General features: G+C 43.1%; 2 protein-coding genes across 3 annotated transcripts; one reads left to right on the top strand and one right to left on the bottom strand.

Moving 5' to 3' along the window:
* Positions 1–1,965: 1,965 nt before the first annotated feature.
* On the top strand, positions 1,966–4,220 carry LOC100282209 (O-methyltransferase ZRP4). The gene is made up of 2 exons (NM_001155121.2): positions 1,966–2,768; positions 3,718–4,220. Exons 1-2 carry the CDS (start codon positions 1,989–1,991, stop codon positions 4,015–4,017), a joined length of 1,080 nt encoding a protein of 359 aa, NP_001148593.2. The 5' UTR covers positions 1,966–1,988; the 3' UTR covers positions 4,018–4,220.
* A 4,831-nt stretch (positions 4,221–9,051) lies between these two features.
* On the bottom strand, positions 9,052–15,350 carry LOC100191784 (uncharacterized). Of its 2 annotated transcripts, NM_001137209.2 has the most exon segments (10): positions 9,239–10,104; positions 10,196–10,361; positions 11,537–11,612; positions 11,687–11,803; positions 12,191–12,355; positions 12,437–12,527; positions 13,201–13,285; positions 13,380–13,562; positions 14,645–14,701; positions 14,819–15,055. In NM_001137209.2, coding segments are annotated over 10 exon segments (2,043 nt in total).
* Positions 15,351–23,389: the final 8,039 nt, after the last annotated feature.

Genomic DNA, 23,389 nt, shown 5'->3' with positions numbered 1-23,389 from the left:
TAGAAGATGACATATAGCGGACATTGTTTGACAAAAATAAGATATGGAAGTGAGAATCTGCTAGACATTGTAAAGGAGGGATATAGAGAATATGATTAGAGATAGTCTCGTATACCACAAGGATAGATCTCTCTATATGGCCTACTACTATAGAGAAGATTTTTTTCCTCTATAGTCTTCAATGGTATTTTCTAAAATCTTCTTTGAATATAGATGACACTCTTTCATTCTCTCTCTATATAGACTCTTTGTGCTCTCCTTTATTCATTTTGTGTACTTTGGATAATGAGTTAAGCAAAACTAAATTATATACAAATCATACGAGAATATGATAAATACGCACATATATATAAAAAAACCTAAAGCAAAATACATCCCTAATATAGGTATTTGAGGATCCCGTTAGAGACATTCTTATTCTCATCTCTGTACATGGCAGCACGAACAATCCAGTTAAAATATGTGTCGGTGCTCACTATATAGGCTGCAACAGATCGGACACATATAACTGATATTACTTATATTAATAACTATATATTCAGGTAGAGATATTTAGATATAGGGTGAATCCCCCCAAAGGGCTACAAGAAGCTGAATCGATTTCTGAAAATCTACAAATTCATAATATTCTGCTACCCTAAAATTTTCAGATTCTTGTCATCTATATTTTCTAAAATAATATCCAATTGTCACGGTTTATAAGATTGAATCATTTATTTTCTATTCGTTGATCGCCTCCTATCCTATGCATGCCACCTCCTAGTAGTGTGTAGAGTTGCCACTGAGTCCAAGGTCGGTAATACATCTTAGCCTAGCCATCCTTAAACCCTTATATCTTTTTTGGTCAACCCTTCAGCGTTGTTCGTCACATAACATTCATGTTGCTCATCCACAAATAATATTTCCCTCTTCATCACCTCTTAATCCTCCTTTTGATGTTGGACGTCTACAAGACTCCATCCTCATGGAAGACGACGGCGCAACACCTATCGCTTTTATTAGTGTCACCTTCATATACGCTACTTGTGTAGGACACCATGCACACGCTAGATAGAGTTTGACTATTGATGTCCAGCGTTGTGGGCGTAGGACCTAAGTAGCATGACGTACTGTCTACTTATCGGTGATGGCATGCTGTCGAATCAGCTCATTCGAGAGGCTATGGGGGTGCTCCTCCCGACATGTTGCCAAATTATCATATTGTTACATAATCTAGAGCTGATAATTATTTCAACCAAACAACTTTTATTTTTCTCATGAACATCACCTCATAGCATCTTCTTCAAATTTCACCTCTAGAATTAGTCAGAAAAGTATACTTAGACTCAGATACAGTAAAAAAAAATCTAAAATCATTTGCACCCAACGCCGGCCCCTGAGGTCGGACGGACGGGGTGGCCGCACCGGGCCCCTCATCTTCGAGGGCCCCCACCCATATGAGGTCATATATACATGTAAACAAATACGAATTACATCTGGTTAATTCTAAGCTAATTGGTCCTACTCGTATGAGAGGTAAGAGTCCGTGATTGTACGTCTAGTGTGCCTAGCAAGAGCGCGAGAGGCGAGACGCCTAAGACAATAACGCGAGATAACATGGTGATCATGAGCCCAAATTTAATTCATCTCCTACTAAAAATGATAATATTGAAGAACAACCCAATTTTATTGAGTGTTTATATTGATATGAACATTTTTAAATATTTCTTAACTACTTATATTAGTATTTTTATACATTAAAAATAATTATATAGGCCTATATTTAAATTTTGCCCTGGGCCTCTAAGATCTGATGGCCTCCACTGTTTGCACGACCGAGACTAGCCGTTCTACGGCCAGTCCGTTTAACACATGCAAATAATGTTGCCATATTAGTAGTTATATGTATAAAAGAAAAGAGTTAATACACTTTAACTGTGCGCACTGCATGTTATCTATTTATACAGACTTATATCACCCCCTACCAATCAATCCAGCACAACAGCATCATGGCGCTCACCACGAGCACTAACAACCAAGCCTTGCTTGACGCTCAGCTAGAGCTCTGGCACACGTCCTTTGCTTTCATCAAGTCCATGGCTCTCAAGTCTGCAGTGGACCTTGGCATCGCCGACGCCATCCACAGCCACGGTGGCAACGCCACCCTGCCCCAGATAGTTTCCAGGGCCGCGCTCCACCCGTCCAAGATCCCCTGCCTGCGTCGCCTCATGCGGGTGCTCACAGCCGCCGGCATCTTCAGCGCCGCCCACCGCTCGCCGGACGACGGCGGCGGCGAGCTCGTCTATGGACTCACACCGGCGTCTCAGCTCTTGGTTGGCGGCTCTTCAAGCCTGGCTCCCTTCATGTCCCTGGTGTTACACCAGGTCTACGTGTCGCCTTTCCTTGGCCTCGGCACATGGTTACAGCACGAGCGCTCAGACCCGACCCTGTTTGAGATGACGCATGGGCTCACTGCCTGGGACCTGAATGACCACAAGCCAGCTTTCGGCGAGCTCTTCAACCAAGGTATGGTCTGCGACAGCAGCTTCGTCATGGACATCGTCGTCAAGGAGTGCGGCGACGTCTTCCGGGGTCTAAGCTCCCTTGTCGACGTCGCCGGAGGGCTTGGCGCGGCGGCACTGGCTATCTCGACCGCGTTCCCGCATGTCCAGTGCAGTGTCCTGGATCTCCCGCATGTCGCCGCCAATGCTCCCGCTAACACCAGTGTCAAGTATATTGCTGGCGACATGTTTGAGAGCATTCCACCGGCAGACGCCGTCTTCCTTAAGGTACATCATCCGTTGTTAGTATGGTTGTTTAATGGGTTTTTTTATGGTGGTGCCCTCGATTTTGGTGGTGTGCTCAGTTTTACCTTTAGTCGTGTTTTTTTACTCAGTTTTACCCCTCCAGTGCTATAGAACAGAAGAGCAAAACTGTTGGTTCGGTCTTTATATACGGATTTGCAACCTTTTAATTAAGAGAACATATCTAGTGCACATGAAAGTTTTGTGCATATGATGCACATATTAAATCATAATCACTCAGTTTAGATCTAATGTCTCTAGTTGCTGGTATATTTTGCTAAAAACACCCTCTGACATGGTGGGTGTAGCGGGAGAATATGTTATTTATAAATTACAATGATCAACTAAAGACGTTGGATCTAAAATAGATAGTGATGATTTAATATGTACACTATATACACTAAGCTTCTATGTGCATAAGATATATCCTCTTTAATTATAGTGTTGACCGGATAAAGTGCTACCATGTTAAAAATTTTAAATCTGTGTCTCTAGTTCAGCATAAAATGCTCAGTTTTATTCCTTTCTAACAGTAATAAATGATGAGTCAAGATTTTTAAATCTTGGGCCCAATTTAGTTTCTTTAGTTTTTTGGCTAAACTTTAGTCACCCCAAACTGTGTTTTCACTTTATTTTCTAATTAAACACTATCATTAACATGATTAAAGGCGATTGATTGTCAAATTGTTAACAATATAGTACCTAACAAATTTATGCTATTATTTAATGCTAACTGTTTTTTCTTAATTAAATTCTTATAATTGACTATAAATTTTTGAATTCATGCATACCCTTTATTATATTACAGTACAGAGGGAGTAATATGTTAGTCATATTTTTATCACTAACCAAGATTCATGTATTTATGTTGGCCAGCTGGTTCGTTATAACTAACATAGTACTTGGTTCATTCACTTTATTTATTTGCTTTCAGTGGGTTTTGCATGACTGGGGCGATGCTGATTGTATCAAGATACTCAAGAACTGTAAGAAAGCTATACCTTCCAGGGATGCAGGAGGAAAGGTGATAATCGTTGATATGGTTGTTGGAGGCCAGTCGTCAAACATTAAGCACAAAGAGACTCAGGTCTTGTTTGATCTCTTCATCATGACGATCAATGGCGCCGAGCGAGACGAACATGAGTGGAAAAAGATAATTTCCGAAGCTGGATTTAGCGACTACAAAATCATACCCGTTCTAGGTGTTCGATCCATCATCGAGGTCTACCCATGATTATTTGGCGAATACGTGTTTCGTTTTTTTCTGAATAAGTTGTTTGGTTAACTAGCATGGGACGAGTGTCCATGAGATCATGTGTGATGAAAACTATGTTTGTGGTGAAGTAAGCACTTTGCAATGATATTAGTACCATAGCATTTGTTCAATCATTGCATTGAATTTGAATTAAAATTGAAAGGATCAAGATGCTTAAAATGAGATGAATTAAGCTTATCTAAAATTCGTTGTATAAATTAAAGCCTAAAATCTATTTTATCCCTTGTATTTAGAAGTGTTTTTCTATCTTCCTCTAAGAACCTAGCTCGATAGAAGGGAGGTGAATAGTCTATAAAAGCTATTTTACAAAACTTATGAGTACGACATGAAAATACATAATCGAATACTTGCTTTAGTTTTGTTCTTGGTTATTTCTTAGCCAAACTAGAAGCTTGTGAATGATATGTATAAAAAAGATAAGCTACTCAATGGTAATCAAGATAAATAGTATCAAGACTAGCTACACAAGAATAGACAAACAAGTATGAACCAACAAGTGAATATAACTACAAGAATAGTTTTGACTGCAAACCATAAAGGACAAGATATAACACAATATTGATCCCTGAGGTTGGGTTGCTTGACTATAACCTACGCTCAAGTTATGGCGAGTACAAACTAGATGATTCACACGCTAATTGACATAACAAGCCAAGCCCGCAAAGGGCGATATAAGAATCATGCTAGGGAGGCACTCCGACAAGCCATGATATCACTAAAGTTGGTCTTTGTGAATTTCTTGAGGGGGTAATCACATGAGCCCCTTACAATTAACGATCACGGCTAGCAACAATCATCAAAGCCGCTCAATGATCTCCTGCTAGCTCCAAGCCATCTAGGTGGCAACAACCACCAAGAGAAACAAGAATTTCATTGCTTTAATATGATCATTAATGTCATTAGATGTAACAAATCAATGCGAATCACTAGAGATCACTCCCAATATCACTTTTTTGATAAATCACTGTCACTAGAGGTGAGTGGGAGATGTTTTCTTGGGCTTACTAAGGTCGTATATGTTAAGATGGAAAGCCAGGATGCCCATGCCAAACCCACACAAGATTAATTCATAAGGTCCCAAAAAGGCAACTATCTGTTGGACCCTTAATGTGTAGGTTTTGGGGTTGTCAAACCGCTCGATGCCCCACCATTTGACCATATCGCCAAGGCCCATCTATACCATGTGGACTAGTCATTTGAATGTTATCATTGTCATCCCATTTACTATATGAACATATGGTCTGACACCTTCTGTCCAATAACCGCCTAACCAAAGTTTCTAGAGTCTGACACCTACTTAAAATGACCAAAAGAGTTACCAACGGTGTTAGTTTGGTTCAATGCCTTTTGTCGTACTAATGCATGGGGATAGATGACGCTATTCCTAGTAATCCAGAATGCCTGACAGTGGGACCGTTCTAGTGAATAATACACTCATTTGGTTCGATGCACCCATTTTATCAACCGATGTACCAAAATTTTAACATCTAATGCTCTCCTAAAAATAGACAGAGAGAAATTGTAAGCATTGACTAGTTTGATGCCCTTCATTCGACTAAAGCATCGGATCTGATGATCACTATGATCATGTGCCTAGGATTAGCTTTTGGACAAGCATTGTGTTGGTCCAATGCCTCTGTAAGTTAGAGTTCACCACCAATTCTAGGCATCCTTTGGCCATATTTATTTCATCATTTGCATGAGTGTTGAAACATTAGTGTTTATGAGTTAGCCTTTTGTCAATGGTGCCTAAGGGGGAACTTCATGACTTGATTAGGTATAATGCAAATGCACGAGCATATTTGAAAGTCGCCTAGAGGGGGTTGAATAGGCGTAATCTGAAAATTATAAACTTAGGCACACACTACAAGCCGGGGTTAGCGTTAGAAATGAATCCGAGTCCGAAAGAGAAGGGAAAACAAATCAACCAAGAAATAAATCAGATGAACACGGTGATTTGTTTTACCGAGGTTCGGTTCTAAAGAACCTAGTCCCCATTGAGGTGGTCACAAAGACCGGGTCTCTTTCAACCCTTTCCCTCTCTCAAACGATCACTTAGACCGAGTGAGCCTTTTTCTTAATCTCCCGGGTCACTTAGACCCCGCAAGGACCACCACACACTTAGGTGTCTCTTGCTTCGATTACAAATCACTTGAGAAAAGAAATGAGAAAGGAAGAAGGCAATCCAAGAGGCAAGAGCTTAAAAGAACACAAAATCTCTCTCTCACAAGTCACTAAGTGTTTGAGATGAATTGAGGACTTGGAGAGGCTTTGATCTTTTGAATTGTGTCTAGGAGTGAATGCTAGAGCTCTTGTAATGAATGTGATACTCAGAAATCTTGGATGCTTGGGGTGGCGGTGGTTGGGGGGTATTTATAACCCTCAACCACCAACCAACCGTTGGGGCAGGTTGTTATCGATGGGCACACCAGACAGTCCAGTGCGCCACCGGACACTGTCTGGTGCGTCAGCCACATCACCCAACTGTTAGGGTTCTGGAGCTTTTGACCGTTGGAGGCTTTGTCCTCTAGTGGCACCGGACAGTACGGTGTCGCACCGGACAGTACGGTGTCGCACCGGACAGGCACTGTTCAGTGTCCGGTGCGCCTCTGTCCTGCAGCTCTGACTCTGCGCGCACTGTTCCTCACTGTTCATCTGATCACCGCGCTTTTGCAGTCGATCGTTGCACGAAGGAGTCGTTGCTCCGCTGTCACATCGGACAGTCCGGTGGCACACCGGACAGTCCGATGAATTATAGCGGAGTGCGCCTGAAGAAACCCGAGAGTGGCTAGTTCATTCTTGTACGGACCTGGTGCATCGGACAGTCCGGTGCGCCAGACCAGAGCACACTCGGTTTCTTTGTTCCTTTGAATTTGAACCCTCTCTTAAACATTTATTGGTTTGTGTTGAACCTTTATACACCTGTAGAACATATATTCTAGAGCAAACTAGTTAGTCCAATATTTGAGTTGGGCATTCAACCACCAAAATTAATACTAGGAAAAGATTAGCCCTATTTCCCTTTCAATATCCCCTTTTTGGTGATTGATGCCAACACAAACCAAAGCAAATATATAAGTGCAGAATTGAACTAGTTTGCATAAGGTAAGTGCATAGGTTACTTGGAATTAAACCAATTTATAGTTTCACTAGATATGCGTGGATTGCTTTCTTTTATTTAACATTTTGGACCACACTTGTTTTGTTTTTTTGCAAATTCTTTTTGAAAATATTTTCAAAATCCTTTTGCAAATAATCAAAGGTATATGAATAAGAATGGAAGAGGCATTTTCAAGATTTAGAACTTCTCCCCCTGCTTCAAATGCTTTTTCTTTGACCAAACAAAACTTCCCTTGAATGAAATTCTCCTCTTAGTTTTCAAGATGGTTTACCAATTTTTGAAAATACTAACCAATTGGAGAATTATTTGAAAACATAGTTAGATACCAATTTGAAAAACTTTCGAAATGAAGTATTAAGTTTTAAATTGGTGGTGGTGCGATCCTTTTGCTTTGAACTAATACTTTCTCCCCCTTTGGCATTAATCGCCAAAAACGGAGACGTTGTGAGCCCTTTTTACTTTCTCCCCCATTGGTACAAGTAAATATGAGTGAAAAGATTATACCAATCGAAGAGTGGTGTGGAGTGACGACGAAGGATAAAAGATACCGGTAGAGTGGAGTGTAAGCCTTGTCTTCGTCGAGTACTCCATTTCCCTTTCAATCTACGACTTAGCATAGAAATACACTTGAAAACATATTAGTCGTAGTTATGAAAGAGATATAATCAAAGGTATGCAAATGAGCTATGTGTGCAATGTTTCAATCAAAATTCCGAGAATCAAAATTTCGATTTATGATTTGTTTGTTTTCTTGAGTTTGTGTATATTTCATGAACTTTTTCAAATCATCAACTCACTAGTTGATTATGATGTTTTTGGTTTAGACACCTTCATTTTCATTGAAGTAAAGAGCTCAAGTTTCGTATTTTGTGTAGTTTTCCCATGAACTTATTCCGAGTGCTTCATTGTGTTTGTCGGTTGTCATCGAGAACATCCAGTCACCTATTGGGCGTGAGCATTTAATTTGAGATAATTTTTTTATGTTTTGAAAAATTAGGGGGTAAATCAAAATTATGTTGCCCAAACATTTTTTTATTGACTTTTATTCACCTCCACTTTTATAGCGCGATTCTATCTTTATACTCCACGGCTCGACTTGCATCTACGAGTGGTAATGGGCTTTAAACTTTATACTGTAAAATTTATGGATTGGATTAGGATCGTGTTGTATTTCTATTTATTTTTAAACTAAAATTTATTAAACAATCAAACAAATTATGAAGTGACATTTGGATCGTGATCGATTATCATCCCTACATCGACGATCTTCCAACGAAAGTAAGTACTGTTATTTTGATATATAAAAAATATGCATTCTGATGTAGTTTGCGATATACTCCATCCATCTCAGTATATAAGCGTAACCGCCTCAGGTTTAAAGACCAATAAATATACTTAATTCTCTCTATCAACACTAGTAGTACTACATCGATATATGTATGTCTAGAGAGCACCTCTTATATTACGGAATAAAAACAAAAGTTGGTTACTCCTTATATTATGGTACATGAGAGCACCTCTTATATTACGGAATAAAAACAAAAGTTGGTTACTCCTTATATTATGGTACGGAGGAAATAATATGTTATTTCGGTACATAGGAAAAGCAAAGCACATGCTCCGTGATCTGATATGTTACTTTGGTTTAAAATATAGGTACTCTGATCTGATCAGTTAATCTGTGATCTGACGTTATTTGGGCATTACTTCGTTTGCTCCGTGATCTGATGTTTCGGCATGCAAAACAAATGTTATTTCGGCATGCAAAACAAACACAGACCATTTGACCTGACATGTTACTATCAAATTCGCCATGGTTTTTATTCTGAAATTAAACATCAATTTACCTATTTGTTCATAAAGAAAACAGCTGGACATCAATTTACCTCTGTTCATTCTGCCAGAATTCTCATGCATGGATCTCAAGAGAGGATATGTAGCATCAGCATACAATTAAAACTGGAAATCATACGCTGGACATATTGGTCAAGTACAACGCGATGAAAATGGCTGAAGGATTACATAAATCTAACTGTTGTAAAACTAGGCAGAACAGCATCATATTCCCAAGGGAGCAGCACAGAGAGCATGCAGAGCTCCAGGCGTAGAACCGTGCCCAAACAAGTCTAGCACCCGGGGAGTTTGACGGTCCACTTCGTAGTTCCCTTCTTTCACACCACCACCATCCGTTCCAAGGATCTTCTCAGTCAGGGAGAAACCAAAAAGCTTACAGTTGCTTCGCCCCGCGCCCCTGCCGACCGATCCAGATTCAGCGTTCCTTGCAGGAGCTGAGGCTTCAGTTGTGTCGAGAGGCTCGCTTCCATTTACACTCGCTCTTTGCTGCTGCATGGATGGCCATGGTTCAGCTTCTCTCCCTATTGCATTGGATGACAAGTACCTGCTGCCATGTACTTCTTCACGGTTGGTCGCACCATCTAGCTCAGCATGTGGTACCATGGTTTGGTTAAACATAAGAACAGAAGAGGGCGAATGCACTTCTGTTGCTGGCAGATTAAACTGCTGGAGAGCGTATCCTTGAGTTGCATCTGATCTCTGCACATAATCAAATGGTCGAACCCTGCCATTCTGCGTGCCAGAGTTGAAAGCAGATCTCATGAAGGAAGGAACCGCCTGAGACATTTCTTGACCTTGCAAGACCTCTGAGAATTTGACAGATTCACTGAAGCCTAGGGGCTGGTAAGCAAACCCAGTGGCATTTAGGTGTCGAGGCCCACTCATTACATCATTCATCTTGCAGTTCCACGCATCAGCAGAGAATCTCCTGCCATAAGAGCCTTGACATCTGGGGCTATCTGATGAATGAGAGCATGCAGTACCATGAATACTAGAGTGCACCAATTCTTGACCTTGCAAGACCCTGTGGAAACGTTCAGTTTCCACTGAGTCTGGACGACCGTTTCCATCTACATATTTCATGCAAATAGTTATAAATGGACCTGATTAAAGGGGCCTCTTAGCTATGAATCTGTATCAATTTCATGCTGTGTAACCTACCTAGAATTGGCGTGTCCAAATCGCTTGGAGGGAAGCACAGTTTTGTTCGCTTCGAAACAGAAGAGGAAAGTCGGTGAGTAACTGAAACTGAGCTGCCAACTCCCTCGATGTCCCATGGAGATACTCTATTCTGGTGGCTGTACTTAGTAGCACCATCCCACTTTATCTGTAAATCATGCAGACAGATGAGAAATTCCAGTTTGAGGAAAGTCAAGTACCCCCACATGCCATACATTAAGACTGTCTCCAGCAACAACCCCTAAATTTCGTCCTCTAAAAGAATATTCTCTGTCCTTTATAGTATCCTCTAAAAAATTATGTTCTCTATATTTTCTTCATCTCCAGCAATAACCCCTAAATTTGGTCCTCTATATCTACAGTAGTACCTACAGAACTGGTGTTGTACAGTCAAAAAATCATTTTCAACCACCTGAAACGGCACAACAAGTATAAAATAGTAGTGATACTGCTCGATCGTACGTTTGTAGAGGATGCACGTTTGTAGAGGATGCGCCAGGTTGCCCATATTTAGAGGGTGATCGGCGTGCGGCAAAATTTAGAGACTCATTTACAGGATATTGTTGGACGTGTACAGAACACCATCGATCTCTAAATCTAGCGGAGAGGAGCACATACCGGACATTGTTGGGGATAGCCTTAAGACTAAATAAGTACTCACTCAGTTAAACACAAGATTCATTTCTATTCCTACTGTGCAGGTGGTTAGATTATAAAAAGCGCTAAGAGTGTTTTACACCTTCATCACATCATATTTATGCATGGGATGATATCCAGTGCACAGTGCACATATAAACTCCTGCCTTTAAAATCAGATCTAGCGGTGCATGATATCAAGGGGTTTTCTACAAAACAAAGCAGCCAAGGACGAGATGGGGCTATAAAACAATCGCTGCATGCATAGTTGTGCACCATATTAAATTTGGGTACACAAACCTCTCTACGTTACACTTTTCCTCCCCGACATATATATAGCTAGCTTAGGTTTAACCTTAATGGTGATCCTACTTCCACCCAAAAAAAAAACAGCAAAGTGGAAGACCATTACCAACTTGTTGAGGTACATTGCAAGCTAGTCGGATAAAATTCAGTGGGTCAAATATGACTTATTAGAAGGTACCATAGTACACCACAATTAAGAACGAGAGGAAAATCTGGCTATGGCTCTTTGGCTAGGAAAAACAGGTCGTTTAGGGCTAGTTTGGGAACTCTATTTTCCCAAGGGATTCCTATTTTCCCAAGAGAAAATGAACTAATTTCCCTTGGGAAAATGAAAAACCCTTGGGATAATGGGGTTACCAAACTAGCCCTTAAAATGCATACCAGGAGAGATTTCCATTTTGATCCAGGCCAGTGTATGGGATCAACTTCACTAATACCTATGATCAATCCAAAGGACCTACAAAAATAGAAGACAATTCAGGATACTTTTGTGCATGGAAAAGTGATTCCCGAAGTTAAAAGAATGTAGACCTCTCGTTAGCATCTTCATTCTCGCAGCCAACTTTAAATCTGGTTCCAACTGAAAAGTGATAGTTCAAGCTCTTCAAGAACTTGCAATACGGCACAATAAATTCTGATGCACCAACCCTGTTTAAAGACAAAACACTGAAATTAGTTAAGCGAAACTATACCAATATTCGAAGTAGACATTGGTTTTTGGAGGTTGCATGTTCCTTGAAATTTACAAATGCGCATGAGTTAAGCAGTACAGACAAATGTGCATTCAAAAATAAAAAATAAAATATTAATTCAAAGCATGTCAGGCATCACTAGATGACCTTGGAGGTGCAGAGATCCAAATTTTGAAGGCCACTTAACTGTGCTTCACAATAAATTTCTGTGGGTAAATGAAAAAAGATTACAGAAACTCAAGAATTATGAACTTGCAAAGAGCTGTATGGCTGTATCTACCCATGTGCACTTAACTGTGACTAACTTGAATCTAATGAACATACTGTGCACCAGTAAACAGACCTTGGGTTGAAACAGATGTGAAATATACTTCTGTTGTCCAAAGAATTGGCCACAGCAGACAGCATAAGTAGCTTCGAATCAGTACAGTTGACAGCTTCAAGTAGAGCTTCATTTTTCAGTTGAACTGCTCTCCTCACACCCAATCTTAGCTCACCATCATTACCTCTGTATGTCAAAAGAATGGACGCAATGAGAAGTGGAAACCAACACAAGTTAGTAAGTGTAGCATATTGACAACATGCTTACCTAAGAAACAAGACTGCATCCCCTGAGACTAGTTTCTTCTTATTGATAAATGAACTCCATCCAGTTGTCAGAAGATGCCTTCGAGGTTGACCTGAACTTCGAGAAAAAAGTTTTACCTTTAATCTAGCAAACTTAAGCGCTATTCACTCTTTGGGCCTTGTCATTTTGCCCCAAGTTCTGACAAGCATCGACAGATTACAAGACCATGTGGAACAATTATGAAATTTAGCACGTCATCAGAAAGGAAGGCCAAAAATGCTTCCGTGTGAGCCATCAACATATTCCCTGCTTAATAAATTGGCAGTAACTTCCACTTACTAATTAATACACTTCCCAAATTTCACTTCTTACTTAACTGACACAACTCCTTTCTTACTTTACTGACCCAACAGTTCCTTTCTCCAAATCAAAACAACAGGAAAGACTCCTACAGTGATCTAAAGTATCTATCCAATCAAATACTTACCACAGTAAATGAACTCTTGCTTTAGAAACTGAAACACATTAAGTCTTTTTAGTCCAACAATAAACATACTTCATCCTGAATTACTGTTGCTGACCCAGTTTCATCCACTAGTTCTTGCACATAGCATTTACCAAGCATAACATTACGTTCCTTGGGGGAAAATAGTGCACATTCACTTCCCATGTGAACCATGAAGAAGCATACACTATATAGATGTTGCATTAACAATTATAAATTCTGATGCAAATTAGATCTTCAATCTAGGAGTACTCCAAAATACCAGACCATGTGTTGGTACCTCTATAGATATGACGGAACCTCCATTTCATGCCATGCAAATCCTTGGCAATAAGCTCTTGGGAAGGCCTAAGCTGCTCATAGTCCTAGAAGAAAAAGATGAAACAGGAACTGGTTAGAGCAGCACTTCAACCTAATCTAGGATTAGGAGCAAACTAAAGTCTGTTCCATGTGTATCACCAATGGTGGAAAGCAGTCCTCTGCAGCTCGCCGTGGAACAGAGAATCCCCCATGTGTGCTGGTATCAGAAGCTGTGAGTGTCTTGCAGAACATGTGTGATGCGTGCTTCTTTTCTCCGTCGCCATCCTCTTCCTCGCCATTCTTCTCTTCAGTTTCACCATCATTGATGTTTCGGCCAAACATCTGGGTCCAAATAAACAATGTTTTTAGAGACCTACGGGAGAGAGAGAAAAAATCTTGTTTCCAACCACGCAGCATGCGAGATTCCTATTCCATTCATTGCCCGCTACAATGAGATGCCAAAATAAACTATGATCGATTCTCCTAGTAGTACAATACCAGTGAGCAACTAGTACGAACACCAAGGACGAAGCAATGCCTTCAAAAAAAATAAGGTCTAGCAAAGTACCATGATAAATGAAAAAAAGGGGCTATCACTACAGTCTACAGTAACCAATGAATGATTTCGTACTTAGTCTGTGACTGATCGAATTATTCAGAGAGTTTAACCAAGCATTAAGAAGGAAAACAGGAAAAGACTAACAAGCAAGGACAAGAAGGTACTGTGGTTAACGATGCCCAAGCCTCTAACAAAGTACTAGTACTAATTAGATATCGATGCGCCGATGTCCAGATATTCAATGATCCATATCTGTATCTGTTTTAGTGTAGATTCGATTTGAGATATTTGGTGTTGCATTAGTATGCGACAATATTTGTATTGGACTTCGAACTAAAAAGTGGTAAATAGTGATATCTGAATCCAAAACGATTCCTAGTCTAAGGTAGTGTTCGGTTACTAGGGACTAATTTTTAGTCCCTCCATTTTATTCCATTTTAGTCTATAAATTACAAAATATGGAAACTATAACTCTATTTTAGTTTCTATATTTGACAATTTAGTGACTAAAGTGGAATAAATTGGAGGGACTAAAAATTAGTCTCTAAAACCAAACACCCCCTAAATCGATGTGACACTGTACTCCCAAGCCAATCATTTCGAACAACTCGAAGTTGGCAATGGCAGGTCCTCCACATTGCGTTTGAATACCAAAAATATACTCTAGTGACGAGTCATATCTAGCCCCAAGCCCCCAACGCTCTGGCAAAATGCAAACTGCAGACGAAACAGGGAATGAAGTCAATGGAACAGATACCATATCCAACATCCGCGGTAGAAATCAGTGAAACGATTTGGCTGAAATCACAGCGCCCCCCCACCCCCCACCGCGAGCAACGAACTTTTCCGAAGCAACGACACTCACCGTATCCATCGCCACCAGCGCAAGCCGCGCGTACACCTCGTCCGTGGCCGCATCCGCCTGCACGCGCACGCACACGCACTGGCGTAAGAATAGGAAAGCAAGCAAAACTAAATCACCAGCTGGGCTGCACGATGCAAGGTGGGGGGGGGGGGGGGGGGGGGCAGGCCAACTCACGCGTAGCTCGACGTCGACGACGCGACACACCACGTGCGGCGGCACGCGCGGCGGGGCCGGCGCCGACACCCCACCACCGTCGCAGCCGCCCGCCGCGAGGTGCGCCTGAGGCAGGTACACCACGGCGCTGCCCCGCCGCGGCAGCGCCACTCCAGCCCCCGCGCACGCGTGCCACAGCTCCGCGCACACCGCGCCCGCCGGGTCGTCCTCCCCCACGGCGTTGAGATCAATCCCCATCTCTGTCCCGACTAGTACTGGGGGTCGGTGGGTCTACCTCAACCAGCGAGGGAACGTTGATGGCAGGCACAGGCAGCGACCTCTCCGAAGCGAAGCGGGACGGCGTACAGGTGAAGGTGAGGGCGATAGAGGCGGGGAGTTAAATCGGCGGAGGCGGCAGTGGCATTAATGCGCTTGTCCCCCCGGAGGGGCCGCTCCCGCGGCTGGGCAGTGGCAATGCCAGTCCCGTCCCCCACGCCCCTGCGCCAGAGCCAGAGGCAGAGCCAGAGCCCACCACCGCAGAGCGCAGACCGCAGCGGCTTCGATGCGTGCGGGCCGCGGTTCCTGTTCCCGCCCCTCCTGACCGGACCGCTGCGGCAGTGGCCGTGGCGAGTTTATGGATGGTGGGGTCGGTGGCCGTGGACGAGGGGACCACAGAGCTTTTGGCTCGGTTTCGGCGGGTGGTTTTGGTGGGGTTCCTTGTCCTCGGGCGCCGCGGCACGGCGTCTGTAGGCGCGTAACCGTTGGTGGTGTGCCGAGCCGAGCAGGACTGAACTGTTTCCGCACAGGGAGGAGGCCCGGTCTGCTCTCGCCGTCGGCCCTCGGGCGTCGGGACCAGCTAGAGGTAGAACTCGAAGAAAAGGTGGCTTTTCCTCCGCGCTCGCTCGTTTGCCATTGTTGCTTGGTTGTTTGTGTGTTTGTGTGCGTCCTGCTTTCGCGAAAACGGCCCCGGCAGCGTCACGCTCCCGGGAAAGGCCAAGCACGGAAGGAGGTCTTTGCTTAGTCCTCCTTTGAAAGAAAAAAATTGCAGGAACAGGGAAAACACAGGGATATAACATAGATGTATGTGCAAAACAGACAAATAAAAATATAGGAACATTTGTTGAATTGTGTTCGGATGATTGTAGGAAACACGTAAGGGACGAGTCCATAACAGTGTTTGTAAAAATCCCTACGAGATTCTTTATCAAGCTACTTAATTACACATGTGGGCCAGTGCTATACTTCCTCTCTCTGTCTCTGTAGTCTTTGACTTGTCCTTTATCTTCATTCTATGCGCATGCTAGAAAAATGAGATCAGAGTGCATGTTTTCTTTCCCATGTTTCTTCCGTGAAATGCTTCCAAAGGATTTTTACCCTCCAATTTTCCCACGCCTCAAAGTCTCAAACCTGCCAACCAAAGGGCATTGCAGTGCTGATTCCTATAGGAACCAAATTCCTATATTTTTCATACAGATTTCCTAGGGTCCAAAAGGAGGTTTTACCGGCAGATTTGCCTTTTTTTTGGTCAACGATGAGTAGATTTGCCTTTGTCTGCCCCCCGTTTCAATCAAAGTTTTGTACCGTAATTGTCAGTATCATAAAATTATGTAAATGCTTTATCAGTCTCTCTTCGTAATTAACATATCAAGTCATCAAATATGTCATCGTGTTACGGTATTAACTGTAAATAAAACTCTCATTGTCATATATATAGCAGTACGACACAGAGTATCGAACGTAAACAAAACATGAACAACATTACGGATAGAGCGAAGCCATAAATCGGATGTACGCTAAACCTATGTACAGTCTGGTACGAGCATGAGGGTTGTTTAGAAATGTTTCGACCGTAGAGCGTGTAATAGGCGATGACCTATTATTGTGACGGACCGATGAACACAAAGGTGAAAAAAGATTGCAGCCTTAAGCGTTCGTTACTGATCATCATGACCTCTTAGCTCTACCTTCTCGTATGGTTCTGGTGAAAAGCTCTAGATTAATTGTGTCGAGCTCACTTTTAAGCCTACCCTTACATGCTGCACTCTTTTAGATCAAGTGAGGTGATTTAGAATCAAATTATCTTCTATGCTCCTCTACTCCTCTTTTAATAGACCAGGGAAGGAGAAAGAGTTACAAGTCGGTTCGACTGCAGGCCCCACACAGTAAATACCCAACAACCCCACATGTAGAGACACAGAGTGTGATTGAGGTGTTCAGTGGGGAGTACATGAGACGTCCCTCGTGTCAGAATGTTGAGCGTATACTTTAGGTTAATGAGTCACGTGGCTTTCTTGCATGTTAGGAAGCATATATTGCATGCATTGGTGTTGGGAGAAGTGTCCTTTAGCATGGAGGGGCAATTCACTTGTGGTGGTTATGGAGTACCAATAATGGTCCTAGAAGTTCTTGCTTCTCATGACCTTCACATTTGGCATGCTTTTATTTGGAGTTGTTGGGTCAAACCATGACCTTAATGTGCTCAATCAGCTCCCCCTTGTTTTCGACACGTTGAGAGGAGAAGCACTTCAGGTTCAGTTTCCAATTGATGAAAATGAGTGCAACACGAGTTACTACCTTGCTGATGGTATATACATAGAATTGGTTGCTTTCGTGAAGACAATACCATTTCCTCAAACAGAGAAACAAAAGGCTTTTGCTTCGAAGTTCATCAAATTTTGGAGTCCTATGTCAATAGGAGCATGTGTATGTGTGTGGTGTTACGTTGTTTGATAAAACGGTCACAAAGATGGGACCACACTGGATGACATTCACATGAAAGCATTAAATATTGCCATCTTAAGCACAAAAAAGGCAAGAGTCAATTTAACAGTTAGCCTACTATACATGTTGGTTTTATGTTAGCTTACCTGACTTTTCTCTTCTGCGAGCTAATTGCTAGGTATAAAGATCTTTGCAGTCTACCTCTTAGTCTATCTATATCGTAGTTAGATCTTCGCTATTAATGCATGTCCTACCTATCTATTTTATAATTTTCTTGGTTTATGTGTCTAAGCTGGTTATAAGTTTAGGCTATTCCCGGTGTGTGGTATTATAGTAATTTAATATATGCCATGCAGGACAAGTTGTTGATGTAACATGTGAGTTAAAAGAGGTGAGAGAAGATAGTATAGTATCATCATAAAGATACCGCTCTACCTTCGTATCCAATGTCTTAAATACTCATGGTACATTTGATCATAACACAACATGCATCAATTTATTATACTCATGGTTTCTTAAATACTAGAGCATGATACTACGCACTGAAAATGGTGTTTCATACAGAGAGTTTAATATTGTGTATCCTATGTGACAGTATTGGATTTTGGATTAATGACGCCATCATGCATAACTTGTTTATCCTCCGCCTCTCCTTCATCTCAACATTCACTCTAATTACAATCTGTTATTATATTTGCTCCTATGTAGATTGGTAGTTTGAGCGTGGTATCTGGAAAGCAAAAGTCGTACAAGAACGACTTCAAGTGCTCATCAATTGGATGTGGCCCTAGCACCATGTCAACTTAATTCCGAGTGAACCATGAGGTATGTCGTGTCCAACTTTGAGCGGTGTGGTGCCAGTACGTTACCAGGCGCGTGATTGGTAGCTTGAATTCAATACAGGTTGGCCGAGCTATATACGTACGTGAGGGGTGTTTGTGTACGTATGCATCTGATTATCGGAGTTTAATTTGTTTGGTTGGTTTGACTACGTTAATTCGACTTGAGAGATACAAAAGAAAGCCACTGCACGAGAGAAGCCTACGAGTCTTCTGATATGTTTGATTATATGTATAAGAATGTATAATATAGGTTTTTTTTATAGTCTACAGGGTCCATCACGATCAGTTCGTCTGGGCCCCTTAAAATCATAGGAGCGAGGCTGGATGGCGACGGTTGCTGATTTGGCGTAGCCGAACCTACGTTGATTTACAAAGACTGGACGACGCGGCGGTTCGAGAAAAAGAACGACCAGGCATACATTAAGGGGGTGTTTGGTTACCCCAAACTAAACTTTAGCCCCTATCACATCGAATGTTTGAACCTCCGTTCCGGGTATTAAATGTAGTCGGATTATAAAACTAATTTGTCAGCCGAAGATTAAAAGACGAGACGAATCTAGTCCAGTTGGCTGGGTCTATATTTCATACTCCTATTTGAAAGTCAAACGCTTGATGTGACCCGGGCTAAACTTTAGCAGGGGCAACCAAACACCCCCTAAACGACGGATCAGAAATGAAAAGATCAATTCATTATTAGCTACGAAGTTGTAGGTACATTCTGCCTACCTTATCGAGTCATCAGGAACAGGAACAATATATAAAAAGCACATAGAAGGTAAGCACGTGAGAGAAGTCATTTATTTATCATTTATAGAACTATATATGATTTCTTTATATAGAAGTAGCATTTCAGAATGCAGATGGTAGCCTAAAAAATCTATGGCACATTGGGTAAACGGAAATGTGAAGCGTGTCTGGGCAGACAAGAGAGCCCGGCCTGGCCGGGAATAGAAGCCGCGTTGCATACACGGACGGACCGAAACATGCAGGTACGGTACGCCGCCGTAGGCAGGAGGAGTAGAGTATCTATCTAGTCATGCGTCTGCGTCTGCGTCTGCCGGAACACCGCGACCCAGCACGGCGCATGCATCGCGTCGCCGTCGCTTTTGTCGTGGCGACCGCGCGGTCAGCCGGTGGCGGTCCGCCAGCCTGCGCCACGGCTCGGCCAGCACCAGCAGGCAGCAGCGGCCTCCTCGCCCGGGCGCTCGACCCACGACCCCTTTGCTTTCGTAGGTAGCTAGCTTTCACTCCCTTGCTTGCTTGCGCGTCAGACAAGACAAGCAGGCCTTGCCGTGCGGCGGTCAGTCGGTCCCTTTCTGGTGGGGCGCGTCGCGTCAGACGATTGACATGACATGACATGACGCAGCAGCAGCAGGTCGGGAGGCCGCGCGGCTTTCACGGGGGGCGGTGTCTGTCTGCTTTTCCCGGAGTGCGCGCTGCGTCCAGCCGTCTTTTGCTCGTCTCTGACCTCTGCCCTTCTTGTCTGCCCCTGCCTGCCTGCCTACGTTCACGTGGCGTGGCCCGCCCGCCCGTGATTTACTTGCGCCATTGGTTGGGTTGGGTTGGGTTGGGTTGGCTCTCACAGTCACAGGCGGCTGCTGCTCCTGTCCACCGGTCAATGCAACAGCGCTCCTGCCTCGCCGACCGTGACCGATACTGTAGCGCTGCTCAGTGATGTGACGCTCCAAGGGCCCGTCGGTGGCGTGGCTTTTGCTTATGGGGCTGTCAAGGAAAAATACAATCTAATCACTATTCGAATTCATAGCTTTGTCTGGGCTAGATGGGCTCAGAAAATCTGTAACGGTCATTTTTGACAAAAAGGCTTCGGCCTAGCCTGACTAAATGGGCTTGAGAGATTCAATGATGGCCATGTATATTATATGCATATAACTTGATCTATGACGGTCCATATATTTTACGGATATCGTGACAAACTGTGGATATTTTGCATATAACTTGAATTCAATTTTTGTATGACGGTCTATACAAAAATGTATAATACTACATTCGTTCTCGATTATTTATCGCTCGCTAATTTATATTTGAACTAAACAGCACCAAGATAAAGTAGGTATCTCAGTTTTCAGCGTTCTACCAGATTTCGCCTCTCTCTCTCTCTCTCTCCAAAAGCAACAAGCCTTTCCCGACATTCGGTCGATCTTCCCAAGCCAGCCACGAATGCATCTCCAATAGCCTGCATCTCGGAACTTTCCTTTAAACACAAGAAACCGCTTTAGGGCCTGTTCGGTTCTATTGGATTGAGCACCCGGAATAATTCCTACCTGGATTGTTTGTCTAATTTATATAAAAATTGATCACCTGGAACGATTCTTAGCCAAATCCGGTATAAACGAACGTACCCTTAGTAAGCGTCAATAAATTAAATCGGCAGTCAAAGAGAGACGTCGACGATCGAGGAGGACCGCACGGTTAACTGAAAGTGCGAAATTAAGCTGAGCTGACGGTGGTCAAGAGCTCCAACTCAGTGCTGAGCTAACACAATCGAAGCGTTTGGATGCTTTATAGCCGCCATTTGTTTTTTCATTGAATAGATTAGACCGTATATGTGCATGCTCAGAAGCCACTCGAGTAGATTACCATTACCACCACCACCACTTGATTAATTTTCAATGCTACGTTTTGACCAACCATGGATGTCAAATGTGTCTTAACCTTGATTTGTTTGGTCAATGGCATATGATTGATTGCTATATGTGTCGATAGGCTACCTTAACATGCATTTTGGCAGTGACCAGAGAGCCTTTTTTAAAAAAGGTAATCACTACTACGATCTTCATCGCTGCTCGATCGGCCTGGTGAAAGCGGGTGGCCGGTGATGAGGATTTTCATCATGATCGTTAGCACCAACGCTGAAAAATCGAATACAACATTAAAAAGTAATCACACGTGCTGCTATCTACAACCTGCCGTTGTCAAGCTCAACGCATGTCGTTGTCCGACTTGTACGGTTCGTCGGTTCCAATTTCCAAACAGTCACACAGCTGTCCTGGATCAACGATGGGCCTGTTTGGTTCAGCTTTTTTCTAACCAGCTTTTCTGAAAATCTGGCTGTGCGAAAAATCTGGCTGTGGGAAGAATCTGAGTATCATTACAATTACGTGTGGAGGAAGATAAAGTTGTTCATAAGGCTCAGGATCTAGAAAGTGACGGATTCCTACTATTACAACGACTCAACCGATTATGCGTCTATGTTGATTTTGGATGGTTTTTGCCCTAACGAGTTTTATAGAAGCTGGCTGAAAAGCTAAGCGTTTGGCAGTCCGTAGCAGCTTTTGGTGGCCAGAAGCTGCCAGAAGCCGAAACAAATAGGCCCGATGACGCATGGTGAGCTTGAAGGCTCGTCTCTGCACTACTTACATCAGATTCACAGCGCCATGTGTTGCCCTAGAGATCACACGGTGGCGGGCGTAGGACGAAAAAATATGGGGTCCAGAAAGATCACATAAGAATCATGACTTGGTTTGCCAAGCCCACCGACCTCAGGGACAGGTCATATAATTGCGACTGTGAATGACGAACGAGATCTAGCTTATCGGAAGGATCGACGTCACGATGAAAACGGGGTAAGGGACGGAAGCGCCAGAAAGAGGCGGTGTCGCATCGGGAACGGGTCGGCGGAGGAAACGGGACATCGAGCAAACTGGTTTAGGTGGTGTCGGGAAGATTTATGGTCAGACTGGTAGATGCAAGGACTGATCCGAGAGGATCCGACGAGTATAGATGTCCAAACGGGCCACCCGGCACGGACCCGGCCCGAACCCGTATCGGCCCGGTATGAATAGGGCCGGGCCAGGCACGGCCCGTTGATGCTTCGGGCCGGGTCGGGCTGGCCCACGTGCCTAGGGACATGCCCAAACCCGGCACGCACAGGGAAAAATCGTGCCGGGCCGGCCCGTTGGCCCGGTGGGCCTCAACGGACCGGGCCGGGCACTGGCCCGAACCAACAGTAGAACGGTATATAAATACATATATTTAACAGAATTAATCATATATAATAACATATTATTTATATATATTAAGACAACAAAATATTTATGTATACATTTTATATTTATGTATGCATTTTATATATGTTTGATCGCGTATTTAGTATTTACATACTATGAGAGAATTAAATGTATTTATATATTTAGTATTTACATAAATATGCGGGCCGCCGTCGGGCCGACCCATTTATCGGGCCGGGCCGGGCCAAAGCACGCGGGCCGCCGTATCTGCCCATACCCGGTCCGCTAAACGGGCCGTGCCGGCCCGGGCCCGTAACCGATCGTGCCGGGCCGTGTTTGGACCGGGCTAAATTCGTGTCGTGCCACGGGCCAAACGGGCGGCCCACACTGTTTGGACATCTATACCGACGAGGAGGCTCATGACAGGGTTGTATTAGGCCACGTTGTAAACCTCTAGAGCTAATTATATTAACTGGTTTTAGTTGGGTTGGGGCATCTAACAACTAATACTTATTTGAGGAGTATAACTAACAATTAGTTGATTCATTATAAACCTCTCAGCTAATTTTAGCCACTAGCTATTAGTTTTAAAGGTTTAGAACACGACTTCATATTATTTAAAACTTCGATTTTTTTCTACACTTAACACTAAATAATCATTAGACATAAAAGAGTGTTCAAAAATGAGGAGGAACATGTCTCACTTTGCCCTCTTTGGATCCACCTCTGATTATGGTGGAGTAGGAGGTGATCGTAGTAGGGAGGAGGCGAGGTAGGAGGGAATGGAGACGGGAGTGCTGGCAAGGAAGGAGGAGGAGGGGGCACAGTTGTTAGAGAGAAGAAGAGTATGGTCAATGGGACCAGGGAAGGAGAGTTAGTAGTGGTGATGAAACGGATGTGTAAAACAATATTTTATACTGTAGACTGTAATGTATATAGGGCGTAGTTTAAAATATAGAGTGAGATAGAAGGTAGAATATAGAGACTGCTGGAGATAGCCTGACGATGGTGTGGTGGTACCGTGGTGGTGGTAGACGAGGAGCAGGGATGACAAAGAGAAA

The sequence above is a fragment of the Zea mays genome, chromosome 6 (assembly GCF_902167145.1).
Source record: "Zea mays cultivar B73 chromosome 6, Zm-B73-REFERENCE-NAM-5.0, whole genome shotgun sequence".
Classification (NCBI taxonomy): Eukaryota; Viridiplantae; Streptophyta; class Magnoliopsida; order Poales; family Poaceae; genus Zea; species Zea mays.
This window is presented reverse-complemented; position numbering and strand designations above follow the sequence as displayed.

Bases quoted from the DNA above. Each gene is read 5' to 3' on its own strand.
- LOC100282209 (NM_001155121.2), top strand. From the start codon at position 1,989: ATGGCGCTCACCACGAGCACTAACAACCAAGCCTTGCTTGACGCTCAG. The intron at 2,769-3,717 runs GTACATCATCCG...ATTTGCTTTCAG, and splicing joins CAGACGCCGTCTTCCTTAAG to TGGGTTTTGCATGACTGGGG.
- LOC100191784 (XM_020538777.3), bottom strand. From the start codon at position 13,562: ATGTTTGGCCGAAACATCAATGATGGTGAAACTGAAGAGAAGAATGGC. The intron at 12,356-12,436 runs GTAAGCATGTTG...TTTGACATACAG, and splicing joins GATGCAGTCTTGTTTCTTAG to AGGTAATGATGGTGAGCTAA. The intron at 10,362-11,536 runs GTATGCATTTTA...CATGATTTACAG, and splicing joins CAAAATGGAAATCTCTCCTG to ATAAAGTGGGATGGTGCTAC.